Source organism: Pteropus alecto, unplaced genomic scaffold (genome assembly GCF_000325575.1).
Source record: "Pteropus alecto unplaced genomic scaffold, ASM32557v1 scaffold139, whole genome shotgun sequence".
Taxonomy (NCBI): Eukaryota; Metazoa; Chordata; class Mammalia; order Chiroptera; family Pteropodidae; genus Pteropus; species Pteropus alecto.
Window position 1 is genome coordinate 2459182 of NW_006443567.1, and position 17311 is coordinate 2476492.

The following is a 17311-nucleotide window of genomic DNA, read 5'->3' on the forward strand; positions in this document are numbered from 1 at the left end:
TTGATTTGTTTGGAACAGGAAAATAAATCCTATCTTATGGTTGATGAAGCTATCTCTGACAGCAGGCAAAAACAACAGTGGAAGGAAAAAATTGATAGGGTCTTCTGTTTATTCCACATACCCACTGAAAATGGTAACACTGCAGAAACAGAGTAGCAAAAAGAGAAAAGGGAACCAGTATGTAAACATCAGCAAGCATTCTCTCTTAGAAGTAAGAAGAGAAACATGGGTCTGGACGTGTAACTAGATAAATTCCATGTAAAAGCTGCCTTCTTTTTCAATGGCTTGAAAGAGGGTGTGGGCTTTCAGGCTGACGTTAAGAAACTGTTATCTGGGTTTAACTGCAGGGAGAAGGTAGATGGAAACATTTTCATGTGAGGATAGTAATATTTAAGGTTGGTACTCTGAAGTCAAATTCTAAAATTCAAGTGGATAAAGTTAGAAAATGTGCTTCTATGATCTTAGTAGGTTAGTCACATTTGAACTCTTCTCATCTATGGGCAAATAAAGGGTCCAAATTTGATTGACATTTTTTATTATAAGGCCTTTATACACATGGGATCAATTATTTTTAACTTTTTATCTTGATATAATTTCAAACTTAAAGAAAAAGAACTTCCATGTATCCTTCTCTAAGATTCGCCAGTTGTCTACATTTCTCCCATGTGTTAGTCCAGATCCTCTGCAAAGCAGATTCCAATGAGGGATTAAATGTGCAGGAAATTTTCTAGAGAAAATGCCTCTATTAAGAAAGGACATACATTACTACAACACTGTTATAAAGGACCCTAGGTCACATCCTAATCCTGTAGACACTGACGTTGATCTACTTTCTCCCTATTGTAGGTGAAGTATAGGACACGGCTGTTATTGCTGTCAGGATAGATTTTTGTTCTGATGCTTTAAGAATTCAGGAGGGCAATTTAAGACTTTTGAGATATATATTATTTAGAAAGGGATTAAATTATTTTATTTTACTAAAACACATTCATTTTGAAATATTAAGATAATTCTCACTTTAAATAAACTCAAATCAAAAATCAAACAGTACATTTGAACAATTTGAGTTGCAAACCATAACGTTTTTACATAAGTCATGAGGATTGTGTATTAAACAAAGTGAACCTCTTTTGGGGGAAAAAGTGACTTATTTTAGAAGTGAACTGTATTTAGAAAGAAAATAAACTGTAGACAAAAACCTCTATACCTTTGTCTCTAAGAAGCTGGACAGGACCTGGAGAGACCACCTAGTAAAGCCACCTGCTCTTCATAGCAATTGCTCCCGTCTTGATCCCCTCACCTAGGGCTCCTAAAACAAATTCCCACTAAGATAGTTGTTTAGTCATATGGCTCCAGTCTATAAAGAGAGAATTTCAGGCACTTGACATATGATAGGAAAGAGTTTTACGGACAAGAAAGTCTTCCAGGTGTCCCTTAAACCACATGATTCGAATCCTACCCACTTTCTTTGTTATTATCTCTTGATGTATTTCTGAGCCTGATCTCCAACTCTTGCTAAACATGGTCAGAATTTGGAAAGGCATTTTGAGATGTCTGACATGATTTACAAGCTACCTGAAATCATTTACAGGCCACTCTAAACTATTTCAAAATAGTTATTTCAAACTTGTGTAAGGCTTGTGTAAAGCTTCAAGGTTATCTCAAATTGCATTAGACCATGCTTAGGAAATCAGGCATGCAGCAATCAACTTGCAGTGTTTTTCATTGCCTGACAATCAGCTTTGGTTGTTTATCAATCTGTGTGTAGGGTAACTGGCCTTTGTTGAACATTAAATTAAAAACATGTTATAAAGCAACTAGGCCTATTTCATTCAGTAGCACTGTCTGACCTGCCAATCTACTTTTCTAATTAAAAAAAAAAAAAAGTTGAGCTAGAAACAAATCTAACCAGGTTCTCAAAGCTGTTTTGAAAGAATGAATGACATTAGGGCTTAATTAAACAATGTGTGTAACTAAATTCCCTCTCCCCCTATTTTCCAGCCAATTTCTCTTAAGCATACTTGGCAGGAAAAAGAAAAGATATTTTAAGGGAAAAGATATTTGATTAAAGCACAAAGTTAGCAGATCTCTAATGATGGGCAGTAGAATGGAAAGAGAAGGAAGACCTCTAGGCTATGCAGCAGGAGGCTGCAGTCTCAGCCCTGGTTCCGCCCTGCCTTGATCAAGTTATTTCCAATCTCTAGGACTCAGTTTTCTCTTCCAACTCTCTTTCAACTTCAAAAGTCTATGTTTTGACTGATGTTAAAGGGAAAGCTATTCTTTATGTTTCAAATTTCCAGAATATCACTTGTATTAAAAGTATATATAGATGATTTTTTTAAAAATTAGATTGATATGCATCTGAAATGTCAATCTGACTATCTTTAGGTGGTATGTTTCTGAATATTTTTCGTTTATGTTCCCAATTTTTAAAATAGTAAATATATATTCTTTATTTTTTTTAAATAAACATTTTAAAAAGTTTCAGTGTGACCATAATGAATCAGAAACCCATCATTACCTTAGAGTAGGGGTCCCCAACCCCCAGTCTGCACACCGATACTGGTCCATGGCCTATTAGGAACCATGCCGCACAGTAGGAGGTGAGAGGCAGGCAAGCGAGCCAAGCTTTATCTGTATTTGCAGCTGCTACCCAGCACTAGCATCACCACCTCAGCTCCATCACAGATCATTAGGCATTAGATTCTCATAGGAGCACCGGTCCCTGGTGCCAAAAAGGTTGGAGACCACTGTATTAGAGTAAGCACTTAGTTTGCTTCTCCTAAGAGTTTAATAGACTTTATCTTACTAATCCCCAGAGCATCCCTGTTAGATGGGTGGATGGTGGCTCATTTCTGTAAATTAGCATTTTTTTAACTGGGGTTATGCTAGGAAATTAAGCCCTGATGCCCTAAGACATCCACCGTATGTAATGAATTAACTATTCTCCTATGCATCTGGAGTTGTACTAGTCATTTCTCCTTGAGAGACACTGAGGAGATAGTCAATCAAATATGTTCTGTGTTCAGCGGTTCGGCTGAAGAACCTCAATTGAAAAAGGATACACAGCGGGCGAACACACGCCTGATTAGTAATATCTTAAATTACACTTTGAGTTAGCAAAATGTTTTGAATGAATTCTAATTACTGCTCTATAGTCCAAAAATGTACATAAAATGTTTTTAAAATTATTTTTCCTGGGTACTCTGAATTATTGAAATTTCCAGTTATTTAAATGACAAACCTTTTTATCAGCACAATTTATTGACAGTGATTAGTTAGGCTTTTAATGTACAAGGCACCAGTAAGTACTCTCTAGTGAGTAAGAGAATTTTTAAAATAAAAAGATATGGTTAAACAAGATCAGAGATCCAAAAAGAGTGGTTTACCAAATCAACGAGATCCTATAGTAGCTGATTGTGGATCATATGGTTTCTTCCCAGTATCATCCTAATGATGATGATAATAATAATGGCAGCTAAGAACTTCATGTGGATTTACTCCTCACAACAATGCCACCATTTTACAAAGAAACCGAGGCTCAGACACTTTAATTTCTTAAAGGTTTCATTCTAATAATTGGTGGAGCTTTGGCCATTTGTGTCTAAATTGTTGAATTTATGGGCATACATTAGTTTACAATATTTCTCTATTATCCTTTTAGTATCTGTGGAATTTCTAGTGATATCTTTTCTCATTTCTGTTATTAGTCATTTGTGTTTTCTCCCTTTTTTTCTGGTAAGTCTGGCTAGATGTTTATCAATTTTGATCTTCTCAAAGAATCAGCAGCATTTGACTTCATTGACTTTTCATCTATAGTTTTAGTTGTTATTGTTGTTTCAGATTTTATTCATGTCTGCTCGGATCTTTATTCTTTTCCTCTGCTTATGTTGTTTAATTTTTCTTTTTCTTGTTTCTTAAGATGGAAAGTGAGACCATTTACTTAAGACCATTCTCTTTGTCTAACATAGGTGTTTAGTGCTATAAATTTCCCCAAGCATGCTTTAATAGCATCCTACACATTATGGTATGTGGCATTTTTATTTTCATTAATTTCAAAATACTTTCCAATTTTTTTCTGATATATTTTTTTGACCCATGGAGATTTTCAAGATATGCTTTATTAACCTCTAATTTAATTCCATTATTGTCAAAAATATAAATCCTTAAATCCTTTTAAAATTTATTGAGACATTTTATGATACACTATATGTTCAATATAGGTATATGTTCCATGGACATTTGAAATGTGTATTCTGCTGTCATTAGATAAAGTCTTCTATAAATGCCAATTCGAATTCCATTAATATCCTTACCTTGGGTTTTGTTTTTAATAGCTATATGTTGCAATCCAAAGGACAATATCTGAGTGAGACTATCAGACTCACTCAACCAGCAGCTAAATCTCCCAAAGATAACTGTAATTCACAGCTGTTAACAAGGTCTCTCCTGGTTCTAGGACAAGGAAATGGAAGCTAATTTTTAGTTCTAAACTAAATTCCTAAAAATTAATTCTCATGTCATTCAGAATTCTATGTGAGAGTCCACATGCACATTAATTTTAAAATTGTTGAATGATCAAAGAGGAATTGACAATGAATCAGTGATGGAGTGATAAGAAAGATATTTTGAAATAAACTCTTGAAGTTCATCCAAATGTTAAAGCTATCTGATAAAAGATAAGAAGCGTAAGACCCAGTTTGAATCCATCTGGTTAAATTAAAACACAATTTTGTCATGTTATATGATGCAATAATTGAGGGCTGGTCAAAAGAGGTCAGGGCTGGCAGGTGGGATCTGGCAAATACTGCAGGTCAAATCAGGCAAGACATGAGGTAAATACATGAGAGTTTAGCCAGCTAGGCAGGGGTGAACTCATTATGTTCCACCTATGGTGATTTCTTTCTGTTCTCTAAATGCACCAACCTCTGACCTGACTCAGAACCCTTTCTGCTATGGTAGACTGTTTGTATCCCAACAAAACTCACATGTTGAAACCCTAATGCCCGATGTGATGGTATTAGGAGGTGAGACCTTTGGGAGGTAATTAGGTCATGAGGATCATGAGATCACTGCCCTCATGGGATCAGTGCCCTCATAAAAGAGGCCCCACAGAGCCCTAGCCCCTTCTGTCACATGAGAATACATAAAGAACTTTGTAATCTGGAAGAGGGTCCTTATCCAACTCTAATCTTGGACTTCCAGCCTCCAGAATTGTAAGAAATAAATTTATTTTGTTTATAAGCCACCCAGTCTGTGGTATTTTGTTATAGCAGCGCATATGGACAAAGACACTTTCCCAAGTGGTTCCTTCTTCTCAAATACTGTCCCTTTGCCCCATCCAGTGATTCAGTTTAATGCCACTGAATCTGAAAACATACAAATTTGACAAACTCCTAGAAACCACAGTGACATACCATTTTGCACTAACTAATTTGGCCAAAATTTAAAATTCTCATATCCTCCAATGATAGCAAGGATCTGAATCAATGGAAATTCTTATATAGTCTAGTTGGAATACAAACTGATACAACTACTTGGGGGAAGAATATTAGGTTATCAAGTAAAAGTTGAACATTTGCATTCCCTATAATGCAGCCATTCTCTTCCAGGTATATTCTCTAGAGAAACTCTTATACACATGCACCGAAAGTCAAGTACATGGACATTCATAGCAGAACTGATGTAATAGCAGAAAGCTGGAAACAAGCCAAGTGTCCATTAACAAGAGGATGAATGAGTACATTCTGGTACATTCATATAATAGAGTCCTACGCATCACTGAAAAAAAGAACTGCAAGTACACACAGCAATGTGGATGGAAGTCACAAGCAATTTTCAGTGAGTAAACAAGTCACAAATAAGTCAGACAGAGAAAGACAAATACCATATGATTTTATTTATATGTGGAATCTAAAAAACAAAATAAACAAAACAGAAACAAACTCATAGACAAATTGATGGCTGCCAGATAAGAGGGTGGTTAGGGTGCTTGGGGGAAAGGTGAAGAGATTAAGAAGTACAAATTGGCAGTTATAAAATAGTCATGGGAATGTAAAGTACAGCATAGAGAATATAATCAATAATATTGTAATAACTATGTATGGTGTCAGGTGGGTACTGGAGTTATCGGGGGATCACTTTGTACATTATATAAATGTCTAATCACTATGTTGTTCGCTTGAAACTAATATAATACTATATGTCAACTGGAATTGAAAAATAAAATTAAAAAATACAAATTTTTAATAAAAATATCTAAAAAGTAAAAATAGATAAATAAAGCAAGTTACAGAAGAAATGTAAAATATCTTTCCATTTTTATATATTTCAGAATTAAACAAAACTAGGGACACATACTTCTGGGTTATAACATTAATGAAAATCAAGGGAATGAAAAAAGTCAAGATCTAAGACCAGGGAGGCAAAAGTATAGAAACACACAGACAAACTCAATGCCATTGATGGTTTTCTTTTCTTTAGTTGGTGGATTCATGAGTATTCATTTTATTACTTAGCTTTATAATTTATATTATATATAATCACCCATATTTCTTTGTATGTAATTTCCTAATGAGACTTTTTATTTTATATTTCTTGTTTATATTCTCAATTTTTTTTTCAGAATATCCTGGCTCTGCTACTTAAAAGCTACTTGGCCATTCTGAGCCTCAGTAGGCTCATCTGTAAAATGAAGACAATAATGCAATAACGCCTACCCAGCTGGCCCCTGGGAGGACTATTGTGAGAATTCCTTGCCTGGCACCTAGTAGCGCTAATGAGCAAACCCAGCAGCCTAAACTGGTTGCAAAGATTTAGTAAAAGCAGTCAGTCTTCCTTGATTAAGAACTCATATTTCTCCCGGTGTCCTTCCCTCTTTTCCTCCACCCCTGGAGGGAAAAATGTCTCTGATCATTAGAGCTCTTTTCAAATGAAAGCTGGGTCGTTATCTCCACAGCACCTGTGTTCCTTGCCCACATGATGGCAGAACAAGCAAAGAACTGTGAAACGGAAACTAGACTGTCAAGATCTCCTTTTGAGGATATTCAAAACCTTCTAGAAAGCAACTTGTTGCAATTTCATTAATGTCAGTCACTGAATAAATTGAGGCTGAACCAGGCAGTTGAGTTCAAAAATGTTGTTCACCTTTTATGTGGTAATAACTAGAGCACATTAACAGGCATGTGAGATTTAAAAATAAACAAAATATAATTTATAGTCCTACAAATGCTTCCTGGAAGTTCTCACCTGAGGTCTCATGCATATTTACGTAAGAGTTTGTGAAGGCACTTGAGGGCACACATGTGGATACGTTATAAGTGTGTGCAGGTGGGAACACACATGCATTTGCATTGGCAGGGAAGTCTTGTTAGTAAGCACAGGGGCATAAGGAGAGAAAGTTAATAACAGCCTTCTCACAAGAAATGCTTAAGCCTGCAAAGAGAAGGTGTGTTGGTAACGCCGGGTAGGGGGAAATTTCAAATTTCAGTGAACATTGGCCTCAGCCTCTTTCTACCTCAGCAGCATGTCCTATGTTACAGAGATGTGGCTGGGGGCTGCTGTTCTGAGACCAAACATGTTGGGCCTTCCTTTGACCCAGTGATCTGAATTAATAGCTCAGAGACCTCTGTGGTATTAACTTATTGTCGACACACACACCACACCAATATACATGTAAGAATTCTTGTGGTTGCAAATAACATAAGCCCAATTCCAATTAATGAAAAAAAGAAGAAATATATAGATACATATAATCAAACAGCCAAAAAGGCACAGATGCAGATGGCCTCAGGGACAACTGAAATTGTGACTCTCTTGGAAAATTCTCTCCATCTTTCATCTTTATGTCTCACTTTATGTCAGTTTTATTCTTTCAAATTAGCTTACTCCTGCCAACAGAGACCATGGCACAGGCAACTCTGAATTCACATCTTTGCCAGGTTTACCACCAGTGGTGGAAAAGGAAGTTCTGAGCCCAAATTGTTTGAAAAACTTGGTAAAGCCCTGATTGGCCTTCCCTGAGTCATATGGCTAACTATAAACCAATTAGTATGGACAGAGATAGGAAACTATTACTGGTCTAGCCTGAGCCATATGCCTACCCTTGTGGCCAAGAGGGAGGGATTCTAGGATTGCTAGCCCTTATCAGGACAAGGTTGAGGAGAGATAAATGGTTTTCCAAAATAATGGATTTTTTATTTTAAGCAGATAGATCAATTCGTCATAATTGTGAGGAAAAAAAAGCACAAAATTATAGATAGATGATAGATAGATAGATAGATAGATAGATAGAGTCAACTTTATTGATTATGTTGTATATATCTTCTATCTCCATAATAATTTTGCATCTATTTGATTTGTCTTGTACTGAGAGTAGTGTATTAAAGTCACCTTTGTTGGAAGGTCCAGGCAAGATGGTGGAGTAGATAAATGCTGTGCTTTCTTCCTGTCATGGCCACATTAAAATTATGACTAAGTTATAGCACAAACAACCATCTGAAGACCAGCTGAACAGAAGTCCTATAACTGTGGATGTAAAGAAGCCACATCAAGATGGTAGGATGGGTAAAGACGTGAAATGGGTTGGCTCCACGCCCATGTGTGGTAGTTAAGAATATGGAGGGATCTCTTATCTGTGGAGGGCAACCCCTGAGGAACAAGGGGTCACAGCCCCACAACAAGCTCTCCAGCCTGGAGCAACAGTGCTGGGAAGAGGATTCCCCACAACATCTGGCTGTGAAAATCATTGGGGATTCTGTCTGTCTGGGTGGGACAGAAGACAGCTATAAACCCAGGCATCCTCTTAAAGGGCCCGCACATAGACTCACTACCTGCAAGCATTCACCCTGGGCTCCAGCGAAGGAACAGTGGCTAGGAAGGCACCAGAGGCATACAGGGAGAGACTGAGTTGTGTGGTTTCACGGTGAGGGCTGGTGAGGCCGTCATTGTACCTGTGTTGAGGCCTCTTCCTCTGCAGCCGGTGAAGAAAGGCACCATCTTTCCTGTGTTGAGCCCTCCACCCATGTGGTCAAATCTGAATCTGCATTGGACTGGTGAAATCTGCTTGCTCTGCCTTGGAGGGATAGCTGACATTATCTCTGTGTTGATCCCTCCTCCCATACAGTCCACAGGTAAGCTCCATCTGTCTCATGTTTAGCCTTCCCCCAACATGGCCAAATCTAAATCTGGTGAAATCCACTCACTCCACCCAGGTGACTCCCTGGGACCCTGTCCCACCCAAGTCTCACACTGCTGGAGGTACTTTCAGCAATGGGCAGCTAGCTTAAGACTGAGCTGCAGTCTTTCATAGACAACACTCAGGGATCCATGGGCCCCAGGCGGGTGGCAACTGGCCTTGGTGTGCTCAGAGCCTTTTGCTGAGTGGCAAAAGGCTCAGCATTGGGGCTAAATCTGAATCTCCATCAACCTGGTGGACACCACTCAACCCACCTTGGTGACTCCCTGAGATCCCACCTCACCTAATTTACGTATAGACCAAGGCTCTATACGTAATGGCTAGCCTTACAGGAAGTCAGGAGGAGGCAGAAGGCCCTGGGCCTTTTGCTGAGCTGCCCCAGGCATGGTACTGGTGTCAGCAGGCCTCAGTTTGCAGCATGACCTCTCTGACATGCCTTGAAGTCCAGCACAGGCAGCAACCAATGACAGATTGTTTTGTAGCTCCTGCCAGTTAGCCCCAGGCCAAACACAGGCAGTTGATGAACTTGGCCTGCATGGGAACCCCTTGGAAGAGGCCTTGGAACCAACATAACTGGCGGCCAGCTAAAGATGATAGGCCTCACAAGGGGCAGATACAACAGGTGGTCTCAGCAGGCACCAGAACCCCCTGGGGCAAATCCTGCTCTCTCAGTTGAGCCCCTGGAGAACAGCTTGTATGCTATGGTCATGGCCAATATTCACAGGCCAGTCAGCCTGAGGGTCAACTTCTCCCACTGATGTGCCAACAGCAATCAAGGCTCAACTACATAGCAGGAGGACACACACCACCCACACAAGGAACACACATTGAGTACCTCACTCAGGTGGCCAGGGAGATTGTGCCATTGGGCCCCAAGGACAGCTACAACATAAGGCCACCTACAACATAAGGCCACCCTACCAAGACTATCTCTACCTCATAGATATAATCAAACACAGAGAGGCAGCCAAAATGAGGAGACAAAGAAACATGTTCCAAATGAAAAAACAGGAGAAAACTCCAGAAAAAGAACTAAAAATTGAGACAAGCAATCTACCAGATACAGAGTTCAAAACATGGTTATAAGGATGCTCAATGATCTCAGTGAGGATTTCAACAAAGAGATAGGAAACATAAAAATGGAGATAGAAGACATAAAAAAGAACCAGTCAGAAATGAAGAATACAATAATTGAAATAAAGAATACATTAGAGGGAATCAACAGTAGATTAGATGAAGCAGAGGCTCGAATCAGTGATTTGAAACAGAAGGTAGTAACCATGTATAGTGCCAGGTGGGTACTAGACTAACTCAGGAGATTTCTTCATAAATTTTATAAATGTCTAATGACTGTGCTGTCCACTTGAAATTAATATAAAATAATATTGAATGTCAATTGTAATTGAAACAAAAAAAATAAAAATATACTCATATTTCTATGGGTCTATCTATGTTTACTTATATCTCCTCTACTTTTTGCTCTATAAAGGTAGATGCTAGGTGTGTTTGGCAGCCGCTCACTTTCCTTTCTTGGGCTCTTCTGCTGCCCCTTCTGGTATCTATTCTCAAACCTCCTTCCAGTCCCCTATTTCTGCTTTTAATGTCACAGGTATTATTTGCTGGCCTACTTTGCTGACTCTCTAAAGATAGACATTATATCCAATATTAATAGCTAACATTTCTTGGGCACTTATTATGTGCTAGGCCCTGTGCCAAATGCTATACATTCATTATTTAATTTAATTCTCACTGTAGCCCTCATTCAGAAGCTTCCATTAATATTCCCCTTCACAGATGAGAAACCTAAAGTACAGAAACATTAACTTGCCCAAGGGTCACCGAGCTAGTAAATGGTGAAGCTAGGATTTTAACCCAGTCTAGCTCCAGACCTGTGCTATAATGTAAATGTATAGAAGAGGAACTCGAAGAACACACACCAGACTGTTTGAAATCCATTACCTTGGGAGAGCACAATGGGATTGGGCAGAAATAGTGGTCAATTGGGTCCTTTATGCTTTGTCTTGTAAATGTTTACATTTGACTCTGTTTTTTGTTTGTTTGTTTGTATGTTTAAGTTTCTCTTTATCTGGGCTTTGGCTCTTTTAAAAGGAACTTATTTATGTATTAGTTATGTGGTTTTAAATTTTTTATTGTGGTAAAATAGACATAAAATTGACCATTTTAACTCTTCAGTGGCATTAAATAAATTCACATTGTTGTGCAACCATCACTATTGCCCATCTATAGAACTTTTCTATCATCCCAAACTGTAATCCTGTACCCATTAAATAATAAATTTGCATTCTCTCCTCCCCCAGCCCCTAATAACCACCATTCTACTTTCTGTCTCTATGAATCTGACTACTCTATGTACCTTGTAGAATTAGAATTACAGAGAATTTGGCCTTTTGTGACTGGCTTATTTCTCAGCATAATGTCTTTAAAGTTCATCCTTGTTGGAGCATGTCTCAGAATCTAATGCCTTTTTAAAGATAAATAATATTCCACTGTATGGCTATACCACATTTTGTTTATCTATTCATCTTTCGATGGATATTTGGACTGTTTCCACTGTTTGGTTATTGTGAATAATGCTGCTATGAACATGAGTGTATACATAGTTGTGTAATTTTTTAAAACTCTGAAAAACAATACTTATAGAATGATCTCATTTACATTTAGTGTATGTGTGCATCATGTACCTGATATGTATATAAATGTGTACCAGAGAGATGCACATGAAACTTGAGTCATTTTATCTCTAGAATGGGAAAATAGGGTAGTGGAAGAGTGGACTCTATAACTTTTTATTCTATATATTTCTGTATTTTTTTCATTTTGCATAATGACAATAGATTAATATATACCTTATGCAATTTTAAAAGGCAATTAAAACTAAAGATGAAGATTTCAAGCATCACGGAAGGCCATGGGCAACAAATATTTAGAGCCATTTTAAAGGGGCCAAAAGAACTGAAGTCGCAAAGGAAAGCTGAAATACCTCTGTGTGATTTCAAATTTTTATAAGGCACGTATATATTTTTTTTATTAAAAAAAATCTAATGGGAAAAAAAATCGAAGGCCCACAGTGGAATTGCACTGGCAACTGAGGCCCAGAGGAGGGCAGTAGAAAGCCGTGAGGAGGAAGCCTCAGAAAGGTTCCTTTGTCTCACCTGGAAAAAGGCTGAGGATTCCAACTTGGCCTTGTGCAAGCTAGGATGGGATTGAGTACTTCTGGCGATGGGATTCCACTGGCGATGGTGTTGGTCAAACTTCGGGAGGAAGACAATCAAATAAAAGTGGAGATATCAGAAAAGTGGCAAAGGTTCAGCTCTGGTGAGCCAAGGAGAGAGAAAGCAGGAAGAGGCATTCTTCACACAATCATCAAACAGCAGTCTAGGGGCAGATGTCCTAGAGAGAGTTCTAGGGGTCTTGGGAACAACACAGTGATGTTTAAAACACTGGGTGTATCCTTGGACCCTGATCTTCTGGTTTTTAAAGTGACAAGGGTAAGGATGGCCCTGCAGGCCAAAGATGCAGAGCTGGGATTAGGGGGCAAGTGCAAGGTCAGATTCTATCTTTATTTAAATATTTGATAACTTGTATATCATGATTTTTTTTGCATTAATTTTTTAATTGAATTAAAATATTATTTATCTTGATTACTGAGTGTTTGGGCACTGCTTAAACTTTGTGCCAGAGGCAAGTGCCTCACTGGGCCTCAGCCTAGTTCTGGCAACAATAAAAACAATAACAACATCTAAAACAAGAAATGGAATTTTAGAGTACATCTATAATATACAATTTTAATCAAAACTGTACCCCAGAATTTCTAAGTGAAATGAATTCTAACATGCCAATCATGTAAATCTACAAATAAAATCATATGTCTATATTAAAGCAAAAAGAAAAAGGGTAGTTTCTGTAACCACTGTGAATATGAAGTTAATGTTCAAATTAATTTGGAAGCTATTTCTGAAATACTGGCTTTAAGATATTGTCTATCGTTTTTCTGCGCTACCTAGAGAAGGGCCCATACGGCGCTGTTCTTGGTTCCCACATAACTTAAAGGGAGACTTTCACAATGTCCAGAGCCCTTGATGTCCTACAAATGAAGGAGGAGGATGTCCTCGAATACCTTGCAGCAGGAACACACCTAGGTGGCACTGACCTTGACTTCCAAGTGGAACAATACATCTACAAAAGGAAAAGTTATGCCATCTACATCATAAATTTGAAGAGAGCCTGGGAGAAGCTTCTGCTGGCAGCTCATGCCATTGTTGCCATTGAAAACCCTGCTCATGTCAGTGTCACATCATCCAGGAATACTAGCCAGCGAGCTGTGCTGAAGTTTGCTGCTGCCACTGGAGCCACTCCTATTGCTGGCCGCTTCACTCTTGGGACCTTCACTAACCAGATCCAGGCAGCCTTCTGGGAGCCCTATTTCTGGTGGTTACTGATCCCAGGGCCAACCACCAGCCTTTCACAGAGGTGTCTTATGTTAACCTGCCCAACATCGCCCTGTGTAACACAGACTCTCCTCTGCCCTATCTGGACATTGCCGTCCCTTGCAACAACAAGGGAGCTCACTCAGTGGGTCTGATGTTATGGATGCTGGTCTAGGAAGTCCTGCGCATGCGTGACACCATCTTCCGTGAACACCCATGGGAGGTCATGCCTGATCTCAACTTCTACAGAAATCCTGAAGAGATTGAAAAGGAAGAGCAGGCCACTGCTGAAAAGGCTGTGACCAAGGAGGAATTTTAGGGTGAATGGACTGCTCCAGCTCCTGAGTTCACTGCTGCTCAACCTGAAGTCACAGGCTGGTCTGAAGGCATGCAGGTGCCCTCCGTGCCTATTCAGCAGTTTCCTACTGAAGACTGGAGCACTCAGCCTGCCACCAAATCCTGGTCTGCAACACTACTGCTCAGGCCACTGAATGGGTAGGAGCAACCACTGAGTGGTCTTAGGTTGTTCTTCCACAAAGTCTGAAACTAAATGGAAATAAGGTTGACAGAAAATAAACAGTTTCTTTAAAAAAATTGTCTATCAACTATCCATCATTAGAAATAAAAAACACTGATTTTAAAAAGAGTTAATATATTCTTTCACTTTAAAAGCATTACTCAAAGATCATTTTATTCAAAAAGGAATAAAATAACATTATCCTGTTTTAGTTTTTTTTCCTAGCTTTATTGAGATGTAATTGATATGTAACATTGTATAAAAATAACATTTTCTGATCTTTATACTGTTAAAAGGTATTTGGGGAGCAGGATTATTTAAAGTTTCAGGGTAAAAGTGAGTTGTATTTTCAAAAAAAAATTTAATTTTGTTCTATTCCAATGATCCCAAAAGGATGATTTCAAAGGGTGCTATCCTTATAGGCCATGTTCTTTCATCTCTTTTCTCTTCATTTTACAGATGAAAAAATAGACTTAAAGAAAGGCCCTTAGCACACAACCCTTTTATAAGGGTTACCCACTCCAGCTTTATTTCCAGCTATCTGCTCCCCCACATTATTCATTTTGGCCATGTGGAAATGAAGTTCCCTCAACCATGCCTTGTGAATATTGATTTCTCTATCTGCAATACAATGTTATTTCCTTCCTTTTGGGGTTCAATGAATTCCTACTCTCACTTAAAAAAATTTAAAACGCCACCTATACTCAAGGGTCATTTACAGGAATCCCAACTCTGAACACATACTCCGTTTGTGTGCTCCTCTGGCACTGTACCATGACATCACACCACCCAGTGATTGATTATTTACATGTCTGTCTCTCCCATTTGATTTTGAGCTCCTTGAAGGTAGAACTATGTCTATTTGAATGTTCCGTGCTTAGTGCAAAGCTTCCTGTCACATAATAGACACTCAACATTTTTATTGAATGAATGAATCATCCTTGCTACCTCTCTCCCCCTCATGCCCCATAGGCTACCTATCATCAAGTTCTCAAATTCATCAATTTTTCTCTATCTTTACCACCACTACTCTGCTTCAAGCTACCATCCTCTATCATCTGGACCACTATAATAGCCTCCTAATTGTCTTACTACTTTCTTCTACTTGTGCCCCTCTGATCTATTCCCTATACAACAGCCAGAATGGTTTTTCTAAAATGTAGATTTTAATATGTCACTGTCCAGCCAGAAATTCATCAGTAGTACTGTAGTTTTTTTTTTTTTAAATAAAATCCAGTGCACTTAACTTGACCTAGACAGAAGCTCATGCTTCCCCATGGTGAGATTATGTTGTCAGACTATGACACGAAATGATAATGATGTCATAAACCCCTTGACAAGCTGAACCATATCAAATACAGCAGTTTCCTTGGTAGAAAATCATTTGAACAAAGCACTGGACATGAATCTTTTTATTTATGTCCTACTTGTGTCCATTTGGACAAATAGTTGTTTAAATACAAACCATAGTAATGGATCTTCTACTACAGGTAAGAATTTACAATCTATTATATTATGCATTCGAGCACTTAAATCAGACAAGGTAGCTGTGTTTAAGAAGTCTGCTGTTTCTTGGATGTTACCATTAGTAAGTCTTTAAGAATTTCTAGGATAATACCTAAGAGTTATCCTTCTGTGTGAAAAATCTAAGCAACATACAAGCATAAAGAGTATAGATGTATTGTCCCCCTGACCCACCCAATCCACCAACCTCAACCCCAAGCAAACTAGATAATACTATGTGAATGAATCTAGCATAGTATCTAACACATGGTAGGTTTCAACAAGGGTTTTTTTCTTGTCCCATCCCCTTTCCCACCATATACATTCACATACACACACACATATACTCAAGTTCATTCACACATGCAAGACACACACTCTCAAAAACTTAGGTATTAGGGTTAGAAAGCCATGATGCAGAGGTAACCTAGGGAATTATACTGATTAGCCAGAGATGTCTCCCAAATTTGGCTTCTAGACTGTGGCTAAGGGCATGACTGAGAGAAGAAAATGACAGTAGAACACTTATGCTTAAAAAAATCATTGATGAAAAGATTTGATTTTGACCTATAGTGGTAAGCCACAATCAAAACAGGAGAAAACTTGTTTACTTAACACATTTTCTGGTGATACAATCTCTTTGACAGGAGCTAAGCACGTTGAATCAATGGAGATCAGGCTGGACAGTTTTAGAAGACGTCTACTCATCATCGTAATTGGTGTTATGATCATAGCTTTTACCTTTACCTGTTTTTGTTTTCTCCATTATAATTGTGTGGGTGATGAAGCAGAAACGTAAGTTTTACACCTTTGAATTAAGAATGTAAGGTCTGCATGTGTGTGTATGTGTGTACATATAGTGGAGGCTTCATTGTTGTTGTGGTCACTTAATGTTAACTCTAGACTTCTAAAGAGCTACCAATATCTTGTGGGTGGATATTTACACTTAAATTATATCAATTCTTAAATATTCTCAAGTATATTATCAACTTTAGCCAAAGCTGTGTCCTATTTAGGGTTAGGCTGACCCCCAGGCTATTAATTTCATTATAAACTGAGTCTAGGAAAAGAGGACATGACTATCTTAAGACGACAGGGAAAATGAAGAAGGGGAGAGGGAGGGCGTTGGGTCTCTGCATTATAACAACAACAAAACATTTTGGGTAATCTACCATTTTAAGATGTATTAACATGAAAAAATATTCATTGTTGTTCTCATTATCTATCCCTGCCTTTCATGCAGAAGGATCAGGCTGGCCCTGATATTGTGGTTCCCTAAAAATATCCCAATCCAAGGACTGATGACTAAAATATACCAGTACTCCTTTCTTTTGGGTTTAGAGGAATATTGTGAATATAAATATGCATGGATAGATAACTTGCTAGTGTAAGTATAATAAGAAAACAATGACTTCAACTTGTAACATTTTTATAAGTTTAATTTTTGGATTAAATTAAATTGTCTCTCAACAGTAGATTTGAAACAACTTTGTATTTTTCCATATGTAGACTATACGGTTATCTAATGTGGTTGAAACAGTAAAATAGTAGGCATGAATTCAATATGAGTTCATATCTGTAACCTGACTCATGGCTTTTTATCACATTCCAATCTTACTGTGTTCAATTTCCTACTAGAGCCAAAAA

General features: G+C 38.1%; 1 protein-coding gene and 1 pseudogene across 1 annotated transcript in view; both read left to right on the forward strand.

Annotated features, from left to right (window-relative positions):
• Positions 1-13280: 13280 nt before the first annotated feature.
• Positions 13281-14166, forward strand: LOC102881339 (annotated as a pseudogene).
• Positions 14167-15563: 1397 nt separating this feature from the next.
• Positions 15564-17311, forward strand: part of CUNHXorf66 (chromosome unknown CXorf66 homolog) — a 2891-nt gene continuing 1143 nt past the window's right edge. The window contains exons 1-2 of the mRNA XM_006924202.1: positions 15564-15651; positions 16312-16459. Coding sequence (XP_006924264.1) covers positions 15564-15651; positions 16312-16459 — 236 coding nt within the window. The remainder of the gene's footprint in view (positions 15652-16311; positions 16460-17311) is intronic.